The sequence below is a fragment of the Struthio camelus genome, chromosome 5 (assembly GCF_040807025.1).
Source record: "Struthio camelus isolate bStrCam1 chromosome 5, bStrCam1.hap1, whole genome shotgun sequence".
NCBI classification, from domain to species: Eukaryota; Metazoa; Chordata; class Aves; order Struthioniformes; family Struthionidae; genus Struthio; species Struthio camelus.
Genome location: NC_090946.1, coordinates 22,416,694 through 22,437,426, shown reverse-complemented (window position 1 = coordinate 22,437,426; position 20,733 = coordinate 22,416,694). Strand labels below are relative to the sequence as shown.

Sequence of the window (20,733 nt, the reverse complement as noted above, 5' to 3'; positions counted from 1 at the left end):
GATAATCTGTAAACTAGAATCAAGTGATAAGACTGGACATGAACCTAATTTAACAACTATACAAGCTAAGCTTTAATTAAACACTTGAATTTCTCAGTTATACCTGATGAAAACCAAAGCAACACTGATGGGAGGCAGGAAATTATCCTACCAGTCGTACAAGTCTCTTCTTCCAGATGCTTTGGTTCAGCATCTCATGGCACCACAGGGACTTCTCTGTTTGAGCCCTTTTCCATAACCTCAGAGAACTGAACTGGTAATTTTAATTATCCATTACCTTACTGTTTCCCTGCTCCTGTGCAGGGATTTTTCCTTTTAGAATGGAGATGCACTAAAACTGAAGAACAAGAATGGAGGCAGGACTCTTTCAGCTCCATGAGTTGTGTGGAACACTCCAACGTGACTTCAGAAAGGTCAGAATCAAGTTCAAAATTGTGGCATAAGAAGAAAGTATTTGAATTTGAAAATGACATGCAGGTTGATAGACATGCTGATGGCAGAAGAAATGGATATAATAACAGAAAACTAAACTCACAAGGCTTAACTGTAAACATGACAAAGGCTCACAGAAACAGGGCCACAGAAAAATCAAAGGTAAAGTGGAATCCCTAAACCCTATTGAAACTTAATGGCAAAATTCCCTTAGATTTCAGATGAGAATCATTTTGTTGAATAAGTCACGTAGGAATACAGCAGCAAATAGACAACACAGCACAAAATACGATTAGTTTACAGCCACAAAGGCTAAATCCAGGCAATGAAGAAGAAAAGATGTAAAAACTTGGTGGTAAATTTCTGTTAGTTAACATGCCTGCCAGACCCTCTTGTCCTTTCTGGTCCCTTCAGATGGGCAACACGTTGCAAGTCAGCTTAAAACAATCGCTAGGCAGTGGAAGTGAAAATCACTTTAACTTCAGTCATAAGAAAAATCTCAGGGGAAGTTAGACTTCTAATATAAGCTGTAACCTTCACAGACCTCTCTTTTGCATGCCCTAACCAGTAGATGTAATTTTCTGGCAGGATACATCTATCAGTATATACATCAGATATGTGTCAGCGATTTCCCTGCTCCAAGATCTACACTTCAGAAAGCAAGAAGCGTCCAAAATCTTACCTGCCTGTCAAGCTTCTGCTGACGCAAAGTACTCCCCTCATCATCCAGAACACTGCAAAGACAAAGGGTAAACAATTAGGAGTTTATCACTCAAATCAACACCAAACAGCAATCACTGCAGCCAATTCTTGCAAGATTTATTTAGGAAAAAACTTCCACTATGTTCCATGGAAGTCTGCCTGCCCTAACTCACAGAAGTTGGCTGAAGAGAATTCAAATGCAGTCCATGAAAAAAAAGAAAAACTCTGGTTCACATAAACTTCAAAGTTTATATTCAGCCAGATCACAAAGAGATGCAAAATCCACAGTTCAAAGCTTGCTTTCTTCTCCACTGCTCTCTAATGAAAACGTCAATGTATACAGCAATGACGTTTGACTGAAAATTGGCATATAAAGCATGTAAGAAGTGAAGGGTGTTAGGGAGCTGCTTAGCAAATCAGTAGTATTCAAAATTGCCTTAGGAATATTAATTGTCTAATCTTTTGCACATTGAAACCCAGAATTTATTCCTGAATATCTGAAAAGTCACACTTATTGCTATTTAGTTCGACTTTTGACTGGCAAAACAAACAGTACCGCGCACTGCCATATTTCATTTCTTCAAATTGTTACGAGTTGGGAGATTAGCTCCTGCCACATTCAATCATCTCCACTAATTAAATGTTAAAAACTAATGGCAGTGAAATGAGAAAATTATTATTATTATTTTTTTTTTTTAAGTATTTTATCAAACCACTGACTACAATTTATTTTTCCAGAGAACAAAGGTCTCTATATTGTAAGAACATTATGGTTAAACACTGAACATAGATAATTAAATCTTTTAAACTATATCATATCAACTGCAAGGAAAATAGTGCACAGAAAAAGGCCTCTTACAAGTGGAATTCATTTAATTTCCTCTTACAACACATTCTTTTATAAGATTAATCCTTTTTTATAATCACTCTTAACTAAAAAGCAAAACAAAACAATCCAGGACAGCCAAAACTGGCTTCTGATTTAAATACAACTAAACTTTAGTGCAACTGAAATGTCATACATATGTGACTTCATACATATTAATATACATGCTCTAGAAGACAATCAGCATTACAGTAAACAGGAGATCTAAAAAAGGCATACAGAATATCATTTTTCAGACACCAAGGTTATTAAGACCTGTAATGAGGCATTATTGGTAGCATCAGCCTTTCATAATTTATACAGTGGTTACATGTTACAAGAGGCTGATGCTGCACAGAATGAAACTACGATCTACAAGTACTTGGAATATGAAATTTTGTGGTCTCTTGTAGAGGTAATGCTTTATTTTTAGTCCACATAAGACTTGAAGTCAGAATTAAGGATGTTGATGCAAGTCTTGGAGGAAATAAGAAATATCCTAGTTTCCTAAGACAGAGGAAATCAGCAGCAAGATAGTGCTAGACTACAGAAAAGAAATAAACCCACAAAAATGTTCTACTTTATACCAAGTATTCTTCATTTGATAGATTACAAAAATAAGTTATGAAAAGACGATACATATTACTCCATGGTATATGTATTGCAGCTATAATGAAGTACTCCTGCGGAAAAAAAAACCCTGATGTTGTATAAGCTACACTGTTAGAAAGTGAAACTCACCGCACAGGTACCTTAGGCCATTGAATAACAGATGCATAAGTTTAACGTTTCAGGCTTAATGGCCTGAACAAAACCTCCTCGTTTAAGATAATGCTGGGGGGCGGAAGAAATGATGTTAATCCAGACCATCAGAAATGCAGAGGCAGCAATGTATATACAACTCTGTGTTACCCCGAGTGGTTAAAGGCCAACATCGCTTCGTTCCATCAGTTATTTGCACAGCTAAGGAGAGATGATCTCTCATGTTCTGTTTTATAAATCAGACTGTGCTGACTCCTTCAGATGATATGTTAAATGAGCTATATATACTTCTCAGACATTCCCATACATCACGAGTTCAGTAATTATCTTCTTATGAACATAACGCTTTCAGTAACATGCTGGATCGGCTGTAATTCTAAATTCTCTATCATGGATGAGGTGACTAAGCACTCAGAACGTCTCTGGTTTCCTGTACTTTGCCATCATACAGTATCCAGGCATAATGCACTGCATGGAACAAGACAGCAGTAAAATGTCCTCAATCCTGTTCTAAACCTTATCTACAATCCCCCAGCTAAGTCACGACAAGCTAAACTCAGGTTTCTGTAAACAAGCACAGCTCCCTCAGATTTCTTTATGCCTAACCTCACCGTTCTAAATACGGCAGTTTTAGTAACACCACAGCAAACACGAGCCAGAAGGGTGCGATTCGCATTGATTCAGCATTCCACAAATGCCAAGTGACTATCAGACGTATTGAAGGAGCGCCAGAAAAACAAATCTCCATCCAAAAGCTGGGATGCCGTACTGCTAAAACACCTCTCCATATTGCCTTTCTACTGCAACACATTGTGTTTAAAGCCTCTGAATATATGCCATCACAGCTGAGACCCAAAGCAGTGCACCAGAAGCTTACAACCTCTTTTGTAACTTCCAAGTCCTTCTTTCTGTGACTTGATATGTTATAAACCTCTAGGTTGTTTTCCACAATCCTTTTGTAAATACGCATTAACTACAAGCCTTGTCCTTCTATTACTTAGGCTGCAACCTTCAACAATTAAAACTGAACTCAAGCTTTCTTCACTGATACGGAAGTTGAGTGGAAGACAGTTATTTCAGCCATACTATTTCCCTCTGAACTGGCCAGTCACACCACACTTCTAGGGCCTTTTCTACACTGTGAAGGATTCAGAAAATAGTCAATTACCACCAGATCTGTTTATTTTAACAGTTACTCAGGGCCAGCATCACTGAAAAGGTGCAGTTCTGTCCTTTCTTGATACCTAAATAATCCTCAGGCAAGCCCAAAGAAACGATCATTTAGCCTATATCTTCTGTTATAATAGCAAGATACCCTAGTTTGAGACCATGTACTTTGTTATTACTCTCCATGGGACTAGTGGACCTCGGAGCTACTGATTAAAGCCCAGTATTTCACATTCCCTGATTTTCAATTTAACAACTCTCCCGAGGCTGGGGGGCTCCTCAGGCTTACCATGAAGAGATCTCAGACTTTTTTAAAAAACAGCTTTGTTTCCATAGTGATTGCATCAGGCCCTCATTCTTGCTGCCTTAAAAACACCTGCTGGGGACTCTGAGATGCAAGTGTGTTAGCAGATGTAAATGTGTTAGCAGCGCTTACATGACCCTTTCTCAGACTCAGATGAAAGCCTAGCAGAAAGATCTAGCAGACATTTTTGCCATAGTGTCTGCCAGTCCATGTACCCTGGCAGATGCTCCAGGCTCCAACAGCTAAAATACAGAAAACTTCTCCTTTCCATTCCCTGGGAAAATAGACAAAACGGATAGAAGTCTAGGAGCAGAAGCTGAGGCTTTGCCCTTCCTGGTCTCTGGAAAGAAGAGAAACCGATTGCTCTTCCCCTGAAAGAAGGGAAGCAGAGCAACAGCATTTTCTGTGCCCCAGGCTGCGTCCGTGCAGAGGACCCAACAGCTACAGGTACGGTTTCTCAAGTGGCAATGGTTTTGTTACTCAGTGGTCAAAATGACTGGCACGGACAGAGACTAACGGCACAGTACGATGGGAAAACTGATAGCTGTAACGTGGCAGGATCACTACAGGAAGCAATCTCACACAGCGTGAGGCTATTAAAACAATTCTGGCTGCATTTGATGCAATGTTAGAAAATCCCAGCAGCAGCATGAAACTAAGTCAGTTGTAATACAGAAATACAATTTTATAATTCATAAAAGTTAAATTATTAAGGAGAATACATACATGTTAGCAATCTGCTGAAGCAACCTGAAGACACAGCAAGGTTCACCCTTACTCCTATTTGATCAAGTATCACTTATCTACCAGGCATCTTTGCTATGGCTTTGACCCTGCTTAAAAGGGAAAGCAATTTTACACTGCATATAATATTGTAAACAGTACTGCAGGTTTGCAGTAATACAGACTAGTCCATATTCAGTTAACTAGTCAGACCTTGTACATATTCACTCGTAGACAATTATTCAGGAAGACCCATCCACCCATGCTCAACTCAAGTAACCCACCTATTAGAGCTTACTGTATGTTTGGCTTAAGAAGAATTCCAGCCTATAGTTACATATTTTAGAGATTCACATTAGCAGCTTCATCCAAGGCCCACAGAGACTTGAGTACTAAATTTAGAGTGCATTATTTTCAAATTTTAAACACGGCATTTTATTCAGATATCCCCACTTCCTATTTTCCACGTGGAAAATATATTAAATGAACAGTCATCTTTTTGAACCACTTTTTAAGAAAAAAACTCTCTTTTGCAGAGAAAGGTTCAAAATTAAATTCAATTTACACAAAAATAACCAAGCTTTCTAAAATGTTCCATATCATAATGAAGATAAAAATATAAGCACATATTTTAATATTCTGAGCTCTTCTTCAGAATCGGCATTTCTTAAAAAACATTTGGATAGAAACCCCAAAATAATCAGCTTTTAAGGATAAAAGCTAAAAACAATTACATGAAGCGCTTCAATTTATTTCTGAGATAAAGGCAGGAGTTTCTGTAAATCAGCCTCTTATTACATTTACTGTAATTCCACATAGGTTTATTTCAATTTTAGTAAAACTGGAAAAGCCTTGATTCAAATAATAACACATTTCACAGCAGTTACTTCAACTTTTCTCTTCAAACATGCAAACTGCTAACACTTCAATTAACCATTTTAAGAAAAAAAAAAAACAAATAATGAGACATATTTTTGATTAGAATATCCAAAATGCATGAAGAAGCCTCTGACACGCTAAAGCAGCTCTATCATTTCTGCTTGGCAAATGAGGCAATGTACTTTTTCCTTGCTGACACTGCTTCATAAAGAACATCTTCCTTGACATTAACTTTTTATCAAGAGAAAGGTGCAAAATCATATCCATCACATCTTCGGAGTCCAGCACTGACTGCAATGAGAAATGTTCCTGTTCAAACAAGATTACACTTGTACTATCACTAAACTTTTATACACTGTTTCAAAGCATCGTCCTTGCATTTTCTTCCTCTGCTGTTTCATAACAATGCATTACTAGTGGCAGCACCCAAAAACTCCACATGAAATCATAGACCTTTGTACAAGCAGAATGAACATACATAGTCAGAGAAAATTCCTGAACCAACTAGTTTACATTATAAAAAGATAAGGATTGAATAAGAAAATATTATTCCCATTTGCCAGACAGAACACGAAGCAATGGAAGATTAAATGAGACACTTCCGTCTCAAGTTTCTTCTCCCATATTGTCAACTGCAAGCCAAAAACAAAGTAGGATTCAACCAGATGGAAAAAGAAAGAAGCACCCCATGTTAGTCTTCAAGATCTGAGTGATCCTGAAGACCAGCATGTCACTGTGTCAAGAAAAGTAGATTAAGGGATCTTTTAGATTAAGGCTTACTGAAAAGGACAAGAATGGGGGCAGAGTGCCATTTGAACATTTCAAACTCTGTAAATATATATGAAATAAAAACCCTACAAAGTGTTAGCACTTGGCTTACCGGATACCATCTGTCATATTCACCCAACTACACTTCTCTGCATAATCTCTGTACTTTCATAAAACCTCTGTACTTCCATTAAAACCAACAGCTCTAAATAATATTACCGTTAAGTCTTTAGGAATGAGCTTTCCAGCAGCACTGATGAAATGCTACTGAAATGCTAGCCCACTGACAGGATCAGGGAACTCCCCAAACTGAAGTTATGTTCCACAGGGAATGGTACACAGTTAGGTTCTTCAAACAACTTTAAATAAATATATTCTCAACCAGTGAGGCTAGTGGTTTCTACAAAGTCCTAACTAACACCAGCAAGTCCTCACATAAAATAAGATCTGTTCCTGCATGTACACCATATGCCAACACTGCCAAGACCTTTAAATGAAAGAAAGACTGTGAGGCCTGCCCTCATGCTAGGATTCATCAAGGCTTTCTAACTCCAAAGCAGTTGCTCAGTCATCTGATCTAGTCTAAAACCTGCAGCTACTATCTTTAGAGTAAAATGAGTACCTTCTCTCTTGGGCCATGTAAGCAAGTAAAAGCCTTGCCATCTAACTCATTCAGCAAGAACATTCAAACTTAGTTTATCCTACTAATGCCAACAGCAGGAACAGGAAAAGCTCTTAGCTTTCTCCCATGCCATGCACATACCAGAGAGAGAAGGCATTCAAGCATTCAGGCAACAGGCAGGTACTTGTCTCCCATTACTGGTACGCATATCAGAGTTACCACGGAACTGGCCATTGAACTACTGAGACCAGGAACAGAAAGGAAGATTGCATTTCTTCCTGTGAACCCTAATAGGAATAAAATTGTTCTAGTATGCATCTCACACGGTAAATAAAAGAATGCCTGTTCAGGAATACAGCATTGCTTCTCTTTCCTGTGCAGCTGGTCTTTAGACCCTTAAAAAGACTAAAAAAGACAAAGCAGAAGGATGTAAAAAAAAAAAAGGGGGGGGGGCAGAAATATGAACACATATTTGTGTCAGAATTATCAGCACTCAAGCCAGCCATAAAACACAAGACGACGCAGAGATCGCACACTGTGCCAATGTTCTAAATGGCCGTAAAAGTAATGCCTGCAGGGCAGATGGCTGAAAGCAGAGACTGAATTTGTAGTTGCACAAATAATTACAGAACCAAATGCTTTATTTTCTCTTCAAATCCTGGCTGGCAAAATAGCTTAAAAAAATCCATAAACGAATGAGACCTTTCTGAACTGTCAGAAGCATTGGCCTCAGTAAGGTTTATCTGAATGTGCCTTGTACACTCATTAATATCCATGCCACTAATTAGGCATGTCCAACAATTCTGTTTCGGGGATTTAAAAACAGCAACAAAAAACTTTTTAGCATCTTATATTTTCCAGTAAGTCAACACAGGACACACACATGTTGTTATTTTTCTTTTCCATCATCACTCAGTCATATGCTCAGTATTTGCACCTGAGAAACTATAACATCTTTATCAATGACCTAGCGGAGACGACAGACTGCGCTCTCATCATGTTTGCAGAGGACACCAAGATGGGGGGGACCAGATGATACACTCGAGAGCAGGGCTGCCATCCAGAGGGACCTAGGCAGGCTGGAGGAAGGGGTCAGGCATGCTCCTTAGAAATTCAGCAAGGACAAATGCAGAGCCCTGCACCTGGGAAGGAAGAGTTCCCCACAACGATACAGGCTGAGGACCCACTAGCTGAAAAGGACTGGGGATCTTGCTGGGTGGCAAGCTGAATGGGAGCCTGCAGTGCACCCTGGCAGCAAAGAAGGCCAACAGCATCCGGGGCCTTATTAACAGGGGCATGGCCGGTACACCAGGGAAAGTGATTATCCTCCTGCACTCAGCACTTGTGAGACCATACCTACAGTACTGCATCCAGTTTTGAGAGCCCCAATACAGGAAAAACATTGATAAACCGGATCGAGTTCAGCAGCGGGCAACCAGCATGGTCAGCATCTGCTCCGTGAGGAAAAGCTGAAGGAGCTAGGCTTGTTCAGCCTGGAGAAGCAACAGCTTCAGGGGGACCTAACAGCAACCCTGCAATATCAGGCTGCCCAGAGAGGCTGTGGAGTCTCCATTCTTGGGGGTTTTCAAGACTCAACTGAATAAAGCCCTGAGCTACCCGGTCGGACCTCATAGCTGACCCTGCTTTGAGCAGGGGGTTGGAAAAGAGCCCTCCTGAGGGCCCTTCCAGCCTGAAGGGTTCTATGAATATTCTGGATGTCACACAAAATGGAACTGAAATGCCACTGTCCCAGCTCAGCTACACTGCAGACTGTGTCACCAGTAACATTAACTGAAAGAAAATGTAGCAAGAAGAATACGCATCCATAATTATTTTCTTTATTCTACTTAGATAACTGTTAAACTAAATGCCAGCCAAATCCGCAAGATAACCACACAACTCACATTTTTCTTTCAGTTTAATTAGCACTATTCATCAGAATAGATCTCCCATTGATATGGGTTCAGGAGCACATAAAACTGAAAGGAATTATAGAAATGAAGTCTTCTAAATGTTTCACTCGGGACAGATTTTAAGAAGAAAATCAGAGTCAGGTACAAATATAATGGAAGAAGGATGTATTACATGATACACATAATCGAGCCCTGGACAAAGGCAAGGCCATCCAACAGAATCTCAGGGCTGAAAAGAACAGCAAGAGAACTTCAAATACTACAGATACACTTTGTATCAATAACATCTCCTGGCTTTGACTGCAATCCTGAAAACCGCTATTCACCTTCTAAAGACAAAATAGGAGTCACCGGGAAAAAGAAGATACAGTTTAGGATTTGAAATATCTAGACTGACAGCTTTCAGTGAAGACAGTAAGAAACCAGGAAAAGATCTAATAAGAGGCAAAGTAAAATTACTCCCTGAATCACATCTGCATGTTTTAAATAATCAGAACTACAGGACTGCCACTATTGCCCTGGAAAGATCAATTGAACTAGTATTTGTACAGATTCATTCCATGCAATTATAATAGAGGTGAATAAGATAGCACACAGCAGTAAATTACAGGTAATGGAAATAACACCTGAGGGAAGAGCGTATGGTTGGGCTATTTCTTCTCCTCCCTCAACACACACAAACTCTGAACATAATGTCAGAAAGGAAAATCTATGTCCCAAAAGAGAGAGGTGAATATAATAAACATGAGCGATGGAGAACAAACACCGAACAGCCTTTGGGTTTATGCTTATTGAAAGTACAAACTAACATCAGCAGAGCGCTGCCAGCCACAGGACAGATCCAGTCCAAACAGTCAAACTGATTTCTATTTCAATACCAAATTCAAACAGTCTCAAGGAATAGAACAGTGAAATACATATAACAAGGAAATCAACCCATAAATGTACAAAGCATCCCCATCACAACAAGTAGTAAATTAAATGAGCAGAAACTAGGGATAAGTATTGTCTGGAGAAGGAGACTAAACTTATACATATGCTGTAGAATAAGAGCTCTCAGTTTGGACCTTAGAGGGCCGTGACTACTCTTCCATTCCAGCATTGCCACGGTGGAAAAGTATGCCACCTAAAATAGACCACTGCGATTCTGATATGGAAAAGACTGTGAAACACTGCTGTCAAGAAAAAAAACTGCATTGTAAGACTGCTGGCTCCTCTCTCTCTCTCCCTCTTATGCCTGTTCTATGAAACATTTTCACCCAGTTGGTAGCGTACAGGACCTATTTTACATCAAACAGTATAACCTTTCAAGAAACCTGTAAAATGAGATTAACAACTCTTAACTTCCCTTTGAAACAGCTTTATGATGCAAGAGTGAAGCATTACAGCTATAATAACCAATCCCAAAACAATGCTGGCCTTTAAAATAATAGTATTATCCTGAAGTGTTCAAGAAATAAAACATCCAAGCCACAGGGACAAAAGCTGTAGGTGTTCAGTGAGGATTCTCCCAGTAGTAGGCATATAAACATAGGCACATAGATCAAATATTGTGCTGCTGAAGATGGTGTCTGAGGCAACTCATTAACACAGCAACCCATTAACAGATCCCACTGCCTACCTATGCATTTAGGACAGGATAGGAAAAGGATAAAGATACATTTATTAGATTTTAGCAGAATTGGGAAAATAAGTTATTGCTTTATTTACTGAAAATGTGAAGGAGTGAGACTAGCTAGAATCCCTTGGCAGCTTTAACAATCAAAACTAAAGAAAAATAAAGTAAGAATTACAACTCTGATAGGTTAGCAAAGTGAAACAGCCAAGCTCCTATTTTTTTGTTAAAGGTTTTTTTTACAGAATACAGTTCCATAGAGTACAGTTTCTAAGGGAAGACATGTCATTTTATGATAAAATACTAACTCTGAAACAAAATATTTTGTCACTTTTTCCCACGCACACGCTATCTTTATAATCCAATCTAGTATTTTTCTTCAGGAACTGAAGAAAGCAGTTTTTTCATTTTGCTTTTGAGTTCATTCTCATAATTATCTTCTACATAAGTAGAAAATTCTGACAGTACTGGACAGCATTTTCAGTAGAAAAATAAGTTTATCATATTCTGGTGCTTGAGTACATGGTATAGATTTCAAGGTATGTAAGATGTTGACAGCTGCCAAAAGTAACAAACATCATTTGGCCTAGGCTTTGTATTTATCAGTGAACGCTAAGTCATTATTTCTAATAGTACTCTATGCAGATGAGGTATTCAATGCAGCCTGATCTACATATTTGAGCCTGATCCTGTACAAAGTCAATTTAATCTCATGAAAGTGTTCCCACTAATTTCATATGGCAAAAAAATGATGCATGTGTGTAAACCCTTTAACAGTCTGGAGTTCTGGATGGAGTTTTGAATGAAATCCTGGCAACACAGAATTCTTTTCACTAGGTGTGTATATAGTGCCCCACATAAAAGATACTCCTTTTCCAATCGAGTCATCCAGGTATTAATGCAGAGGCAATCTCAGAAAAGTATAATAAGAATAATAATAATGTTTGAGGGTTGGACTTCATTATTATTTTTAAATGAGAGAGAGGTATTCATTTCTTTCTAAAACATGGTAATGTCTACAGGAGTCACGGAGAATTTCAACAGAAATTACACATTTCAGCTTTTCTGATTTATCAGTCCCCCTACGAAAAGATGATCTTGTGACTAAACAACCTAAAAAGCATTTTTCTCCTTCTCAGAACTAAGCCAGTCCCTTTCCTTTGCTTCCAAAGTGGGTAAGAAGAAACTACTCAAGATTTGGGAAAAGCAACAGGAAAACTTTACGATGTGAGGAGAAAAGTTTTCTGTACCTGTGAAGGAAACAGCTACTGAGAAGCAGTGGCAGATAACCAACAAGGGAGCTTTGTTCACAATGAGGATATTAATGACTGACCTGTGAAAACTGGTCTCCCTAATTACCTAAGTCAATCATTGTTCAGGGAGTTTACAGTGAATGTCGACATGGTGGAGATTCAGATGACATCGCAGTGTGTGCGACTCCTTTACAGTATATGATCCAGTATACAGGAACCCCCTGAAGGAGTGACATTTATACACTTCTCAGTGCAGCAGACGTGAATTAAACCCCTAAGTCCATCCTACATTCTCGTCTGCCACTCAGAAATCCTGGCTGCGGCAGGGCTGTGGCAAATCACTGCCACTAACCATAGGACTGGTTAGAGAAAAGTCATTCCACGAGATTGAATGACTCTAGATTTTGAAATCTGATGTCCTGAAACTGACATTTGCTCTAATTCAGAAAGGAAATCAAAAGCTTTCAAACTATTTGTGGAACAGACTGAGCTCCTGGCAGCCCTGGGATCTCTAATCCTAAGCCTGTCCACCTGCCAGATTGCCAAAACCAGTAACGTGGAAGGCCCCAGGAACACAGGTAACTAGAGAGTCCTGCGAGAGAAGCACATGGGACCTGTATCACCCAGACAGGGTGGTACAGGCTGCAAGCTGGCTGGTAAGCTACCAAGGAAATTCTTAAAGGAATTTAGCTCAATAAAACCTTTCTAGCATCAAGTTTTCTCCAGGAAGCATTTCAAGGCAATAGATCAGCAAATTCTGTTAACAGCTTTTTGTGTTTTAGTATGCAAGATAACGAGATGGTAGCTGGAATTATTAAAAGTGTAAAAAGGAAAACTGTTTAACCATAATAGAGTCAACAAAATGTCCACCCTGCATTAGATTTTCTGGGTGTTTAAGATTATTAACATACCATGCACCACAACTTTAGCCATTGGACCTCAAGTATAGCTTTGGCAGCAGACGACTCCCTTTCCAAGACAGCCAGGTCAGTGTGTCAGCATGCAGTGATGGAGAGCAGGAACCAGCAGCCCTGCAAGAGCCAGGCAGAGTGCCACAGCTGTGGCACACAGCCTCTAAAGCTGCCTCATTTATCACTCATTCCCTATGGGTGGAAGAGTAAAAGTATGCATTATTTGGAGGCATATCACCTTTTTTCTTCCTTACATAAGTGACTATCTCCACCTTTTTGTGTAATTACCAGTCACCAAAGCTGAACCCAGGCAAATTTCAGCCTGTGCCAATTTCTAACATTTTCTAGTAAAAATACTTGTAAAAAGAAAATAAATGGGGGGGAGGAGGGGGAACATAACAAGTACTATTACATAGAATCTAACCTTATGGGACATGTTATGAAAAGCAACAATATTACTTTTTGACATATTTTAGGATAAAACCCTGACTTGTGCTATTACAGCACATACTACCGTAATCTGACCATTCTTTATTTAACACCAACTATGCCGGCATACATTTTTGTGTTTCAGATTGGCAAAAAATAGCCCCTTTAATAATCAAATACGTTCACAACATTTCTAAGTACTTGGAAGCATCATATCTAGTAACAGTTTCAATATTGTTATGCAACATACCACTTCTTGTTGTATATTAAAATACGTACACGGCATAAATTCTAATCCCCATATTTTCATAAATATTAACTGTGCTCAAAAATTTGAATTTATATGCCTAGTTTAGCATGTCTATTTTAAATACTTCAAATAAATTAGACAAAAGTAAAACAGAACAAGTAATTGCTACTGGAATATTTTTATTTCCATCTTCATTATGAATCACATTAGTCCTGAATTTATAATTCATGACTTGTCTGTGACCATTTTGGTTACATTTTGGAATCACGTGGCACCTTTTTCCTAAATAGACATACTGGAGGAAACAATATTAGGACAAACAAACGAGCCTGGTCTCTTCTCATGCAACACAATAGGATCATTCCAAGTGCTCAGCTAACAGATTTCAGAGGCTATTTGTGTCTCCTACTTCTATTATCAAAATTCTGTCACAAAACTACAACCCAAAACAGTATTTATCCATTCAAAAAATTCTGATCGATAATAGAAATGATTTATTCCATGATCTTTTGACTCTATTTCTGACACTTCCTCATGCAAAGCTTTTGTATTCAAGGTTGCCAGCAGTCTTTCCTAACATAAGAATAATTCCAGGAACCAGAATTATCTGTTCTGAAGATATGAACCTTTCTGAGGTATAAAGTTTTAAGTTCAGACCAACTATCAAGTCAATATATTGAGGCAGGAAGTCTTTAATCATCTCTTCAATAAGAAACTCATGGCAAATGCAGCACTCTTGAAAAATGTTTAGTTCACGAGGGCAGTACTAGAAAGTATGAGTGCATTGGAAAGCATGAGTTGCAAACTGAAAATTAGGGGAAACGACAGAAGGCAGAGTATGTAAAATACAGAGAGGGGATTACTCCCAGGGATTTTCCCCAGTGTTATACAAGATATACGATATGAACTACTACCATTCCTGGAGTCTCCTGTTAATATTTTCAGAAACAAGACAACCAAGATACCCTGGAAATGCTACCTCTAATTGATTAGAATTACCAAATTGTCTTCATTTGGTTCTCTCAGATTGCCTCCAATGAAGTTATCACTTAGACTAATAATTACTCTGGACTGTTCTCTCAATACTTTTTGGTATATTGTGCGGAACAACAAAACTATGTGGAATGCCTTGCTGCAGTGCTACATAAATGGTAGCATACAAGAAAGCCTGGAATTACTAAGAAATAAACTGGGAGATAAAATCTGGAAAACTACTTTTTTTTTTTAAAGACAGTTCAGAAAACTGTCATCATCCACTGGCATGACTCAAATGCTGGATTTTTTTCAGCATTGGGCCATTAATTGATATAGCAATCTTTCATTTCAAGACATAAAACTTTGCTCTATAACACAGATGACACATATGCACACAAACAAAACTGCAAGAAATGAGAATTCTGGTAAGGGCTGTGGAAAAGAAGTCAGACAGTAAGCAGGCTTGTAGTTTCAGAGAACTGGGAAGTGATATTCCTGAAAAGCTTTGGATTGCCAGCTGAAAACCTCCTCTCCTCTGAAATAGTTCAGTGGTTAACACAGTGTACTTTTTGAATCATGTTTTTATCCTCTCTCATTCTGAAATTATTCTCTTCAAGATGCAAAATCTCCAAAAGATATTCAAAATGCTTAATAACATTTTTCTGCTGAATTATCAGCACAGAATATATATCACTTAATTTGAGAGTTGTCATTCTGATGGGTTAGTGGTTAAGAATTCAGCAGTACATAGTTTATAGTTGACAAAGTTATTGAATTACAGGAAAATTAGGAGTTAATTCTAATGACCCAACTCATTCATATTTCTAACTGCAACTATCCTTTCCAAATTATTGTTCTAGGTCTGAAAAAAATTTATATATAAACACCCAGAGTGCTACCGTATGAGGCTTTCCATAGGTCACCCGCATAAGACATTTCAGACTCCTGAACCCATTCTTCAGTATATTTGAAGAATACTGAATATAGGGTCTCGTACACGCATGCCAGTTAACTAAGTTTAAGTGTTCTGACCCTCAAAAGACTTATAAACTTGTTATTGCTAGACATAAATATTGCCATCTGAGTGGCACTACTTATGAGCGGTGGACTGCTCAAATGGCTATGGATCTGCAAAATAAAAGCTTACAGCATGTGAAATTGGGAACACTAAAGGAAAAGGCTGAAAACACATCTTTCAGTTTTCTGAACTGCATGTTAAGTATTTACCAGTTCCATCAAACAGTAACCAAGAAGAAAAAAAAAAAAAGAGACAAAAAGAGCAACATTCCTTTTCTAATGAGTTGTTATAAAATTTGCCCAAATATTTTACATGGAAGAGTATGCTTTTATCTAAAGCAATAGATGCATAAAAAAATTAGGTTTACAAAAAAGGTGTGTCAACTCTAGAGTTTTTTTTTTTTTTTAAATCTGCAAGCAGTTATCATCATCCCTAAACTGTAACATATCCAAAGGCATTTAGATCAATGACAGTCTACTATTTTTTAACTCTTCTCTTACATTACCTAGGCATAATTTTTCTCTTCAATCATTTGAAAAATGCTGAGCAAACAGGGTATCATGTTTTACAAACCAAACGATAGCTATCATATAAAACCAAAGCATTCTTTTCAACTACAGATTTTCAGTATAATTTGACTTCTCAGATGGTTAAAGGGGATACATTACCAGCATGGTAACCAAGGGATTAGACAGCATAATTCTCGTTAAAGTTGCGCTGTTAATCCCTGCACACAGTGTACTGAAAATTTACACTCAAATGATATATGCTAGATATTGGTAGAAATTACAGTTCTCTAAAATCACATTATAATTATATAGGCTTGCAAATTGTATGTTTATCAGTTCCTAGGAACAAAGCAGAAAGTACAATCTGCAATTCTAATGCGTGTTTTCATGCTAAATACAGATCCTGAAAACATTGCAGTTCATTTACTAATTAGACAAAATTTGTCTCCCTTGTCTTTTACTTTTCTTTTCACTAAGATATAGGCACATTATGAAACAGCAGGGACACAAGTAAACTTACTGGCCAGAAATAACACAGGAAAAACTGCTGAATCTTTCTTTACCACACAAAATAGATACACTCTCCTTTTTGAAAACATTCCAAAAACATTCAGACATACAGTAAATTGGGTATGACTGGTTCTGGGGTTTTTTTTGTTTCTTATCACCTTTGTTTGTTTTGTAAAGGGAAAGACAAATGGCAGCACTCCTACACTGAATTTCAACCCATGGATTTAGGGAACAGAGCTTAAACAAATCCTCAAGTCTCAATTATATTATGAGAAGTGCTGTTTCCTAAGTGTTTACATGAAGCCAATAATAGCTTCAAGATGGAAAGAATATCCAGAACCTAAATTTTTTTTAAGTGTCGTTTATTACTTTCCATGTATTCAGAGAAAGCACAAATTGTTTCCCAGCCCAAATATTTTAATTTTAAAAAGTCTTTAGATGCTTTAAAAAAGTCTATATAAAATCATCTCTGCTTCTAATTTCAAAAACAGAGCTTTAAAGAGATATCACTGTTCTGCTATTTATAGCAGATTTGTTCAAGCACAACATAAGCAGGTCCTGAGGTAATCCAAGACACTACAGGTCCTAGGCTTTTGTGCCTTCCATTTTTCAACAAAGGAAACAAGCATTTCATTTGCTCCAGTGTAACTTTGAAGAAGTCTAAAGATAAACCATGTTTGGTTTTATGGAACTAAAATGATCACAACTGCCTGAGTCTAACTGCCAGAGGAAGATTGTATTGACCAACAGCATATAAAAAGTTTATCAGCACTTTTCCTTGGTGGATAGAAAAAGCACAATAAAACACATCAACTTATTTGCTGCTACACTGTCATAAACCTGCATTTAACTTGTTGAGAGTGAAGGATGGAAGAATAAGACATACAGGGTTTTTACTGAACAAAGAGCTGTTCAGATGCTGTGACGTTAGTAGCAAACCATTATGGGAAAAGGCTTTTCACCATCCTTTTCATATTTTATTAATATGTGGCTGAAATTACCATTTCAGTCATTCCACTTCACCTGCTATAATGCCTGTTAGCAACAATTATAGTAAAAGCAATTCTCCATTGGGGGCTGAAGCTCCACATACAGCTCTATCACACACTTCTGTGCCTGCTAACTCCCTCTTACGAAACATTTTCAACTAAAATGTCGGTAGAATGTGGATAGAAATGCCTGATGTCAGCCTGTGGTTGCTAATTTTCTAGAATGGGAAACAAATCGTAACATGCAAGAAAAATGAAATTTCAAGTATTTAGTTCTCTTGTCAGAAAACTGTAAGTATTTAAGCTTTTCTTCTCTGTCTCATGCCAAGCACTAATCCTAACGTTAACTTTCCATAAGAATACAAGACAGAAAACAATGAACAAGTATATCTCTGAAAGTTTCAGGAAAAATTCTCATTTCCATAGTGCTTCTGTGATAAAATTTGACCAGAGCACTCAGACTTCTGATTCCTTCACTGACAGTTCAGTATCTGTATATTTGCCTGGTTCCTTAAGGAACTGAGACTTATACAGCCATAATGTCTATAAATGTTTTTGTCCAGTCAAATTAATTTCAACTAAAATTAAAAGAGAGGTAAACCTTTCACAGACACTAAGTCCAATAGGTTTCATGAAAAAGGTGGTGGCTGGGTAGAGGCAAAGACCTTAATTAGCATCTCCCTGGAGCAAAGGTTTCAGGCTTAACAGTATTATTAGGCAAATGAGAATTCCTCATAGGGAGACATTATGAGTAACAGCTACAAGAAATCTACCTTCAGAAGTTGTATTGATCCAAAGCCACTTGCTATATATACATACTGGAGACGCCCTCCCAACCTCACACCCTGTGAAGAAAGTTTGTAAGGTTCATTTTCTCTTGCCTACATACGCGTAGTTCTCATTATCCTTATTTGGATTTCTTTATAAACAGGCAAAAGAAACACAGAAAGGAAATCTGTTTTAGATCCAAGAAGGATGGAAATAGAAGATAAAACAAATATAATTCCTTTCCTGGCCTTGTTACTGATTCATTACATAATCCTGCAAAAGCCACACTTGCGCTGCACATGCAGTGTTCTTGCCTATAGCACAAGGGTAATGTGCCTCTACTCTGGCAACACGCCCCAGAGCACCACACAAAATGCGGCATGTGAGGGTGAGACCCAAGATGGGGAGTGCACTAGGGCACCAAGCAAACAAAGCCTAAAATAGAAGCTGCACCATCACATCCAGACCACTGAAGCACCTGTCATGCAGGGCTCACAACCTGTGGTCATACCATAAATCACTAGGTAGGTGCCTGCCAGGAAAAGGAGGACACAACAGCAGGAGTAACAAGCAAGCACGCATAACTCTCAGGTAGAGGGAGTTACATCCGACAAAGCTGGAGACCCCTTTAATCATACCCAATATAATTAAGCCTCTTCTGACACTGTGGAAGGCTATTTCCAAATGTGGTTTAGTAACAAAGACCGTATCATTTTGGATACTGGATCATTTAAAAAAAAAAAAAAGTGAAAATAAGATCCCCTTTTGCTCTAATCAGCATTCACACACCAGCAGGTTTGGCTACTGCTCTCATATAAATATATACAACTGCATATCTTCCAGTTTCTTTATGGAATGCTAATTGCCCACTGCCCAAAAAGTCTAACCAATGTAGCATGTGATCACTGTTATATGCACATTAGTCACAGCTTTAACATTTCAGGGCACAACTTGCTAGAGTTTAACCTCCTGTTGTGCCTTCTCCTCTTTTCTGCAATCCCTCTGAAATACTTAGATTTCAGTTTCCAAAACTGCCAGAACTCAGCAACTAAACAAAACCAGAAAAGCCTGGCACCCAATATAGACTATCATCACCATGCTCCTCTCAAGCGTGCCAGTGCAGCTGCACAATGTGTGCAGTATGAATCAATGCCACCACTGGTGGTCTCTTGCTTCTAGGGTACCATGACCTAATACCACATGACCAGAAAATGATGTGCTATATAGCCTTGGAAAACATTCAGCATGAGATCCTGCCTTCCAACCTGCATCTCTTAACAGCTATAATGAAAGGATTTCTTCTGAAAATACTGATAAGTTATTAAAATTAATTAAAAATTATTTTAAAAATTATTTTAAAAATTATTAAAAAGAGGATACTTCTTTACCTCCAAAGGATAGCACTTCTCAACCTCAGAAGGTCCCTCATGTTTCAGTGTGCCACAACTATTTATTGCAGGATACGAGGTCAGCCATTTCAGCTTGCAGGATCAGCCAGTGAACAATCCTGCCCCAAGTGGAACAGGATGATGACAAATTCAGCCCAGGAATTATGAAAAAAAAAAAAAAAAAGCTGGCTGGCACAAGCAGAAATGCATGAGAAATGCCAGAAATGCATAAGACAGCAACAGCTTCATCGATGTGACCCTTCACAAGCGTTTACCATTCTGGAATAGCACTGTACTGCTAACAGTGCACGTGGCGTAATCTTTACCTGCAGCAAGTTGACTGCGTGCAGCATGCTTCCCTGGATTTCTCGCTGTAGTGACCGTGCTGGCAAGCACGGACCACTAGCTGCATTGCCGACTGCATGCACACAAACACATTATGCTGCTCCCTGTGGAATATGTCTGCTCCCCTCTACTTCCAGGTGCTGACAGAAGGATCTCTGCTTGAATCTGAAATCTGTTTTAGAAATGCTTAGAATGAAAATTTCTGAATGGTAGCAAAGACCTGAAATCTTGATCAAAATTTTATCTGCTTTATGATTATTAAAAGATAACTTATGGGGAGCTGAAAGCTTATAAGGAAATACTGCCACTGACTTACTGACAAATTCAACTCAACCTTAATTGCCTTTTGTCCAGGCAATAACCTGGCAACATATGCACTACTGTTCCCAAAAACAACATCAGGTGTTTGACAGCCCATTCAGCAGAACACTATAGATCACACTTCCAGATATGCAGGACTCATATGAAAAAAAGGAAACAGCCACAGAAACAAGCTGAATAAATTTCCGTAAGTATTAAGTATCATTAGAACACAGAGGTAAGCACTCTGTGAAGTAAAAAGGAAACAAATGCTTTTCATTTCAGAAAATAAATACCTTGGGGATTATTAATAGTAATTCAATTATTATTACTTAT

General features: G+C 38.2%; 1 protein-coding gene across 18 annotated transcripts in view; it reads right to left on the bottom strand.

Annotated features, from left to right (window-relative positions):
- Positions 1–20,733, bottom strand: part of TUB (TUB bipartite transcription factor) — a 157,555-nt gene that overhangs the window by 39,823 nt on the left and 96,999 nt on the right. For 17 of the 18 annotated variants that reach the window (XM_068944977.1, XM_009684711.2, XM_009684715.2 and 14 more), the window contains one exon: positions 1,115–1,166. In XM_068944977.1, coding sequence (XP_068801078.1) covers positions 1,115–1,166 — 52 coding nt within the window. Of the gene's footprint in view, positions 1–1,114; positions 1,167–19,752; positions 19,834–20,733 lie in introns of those variants that run through there. The other variant, XM_068944971.1, reaches the window with a different exon arrangement.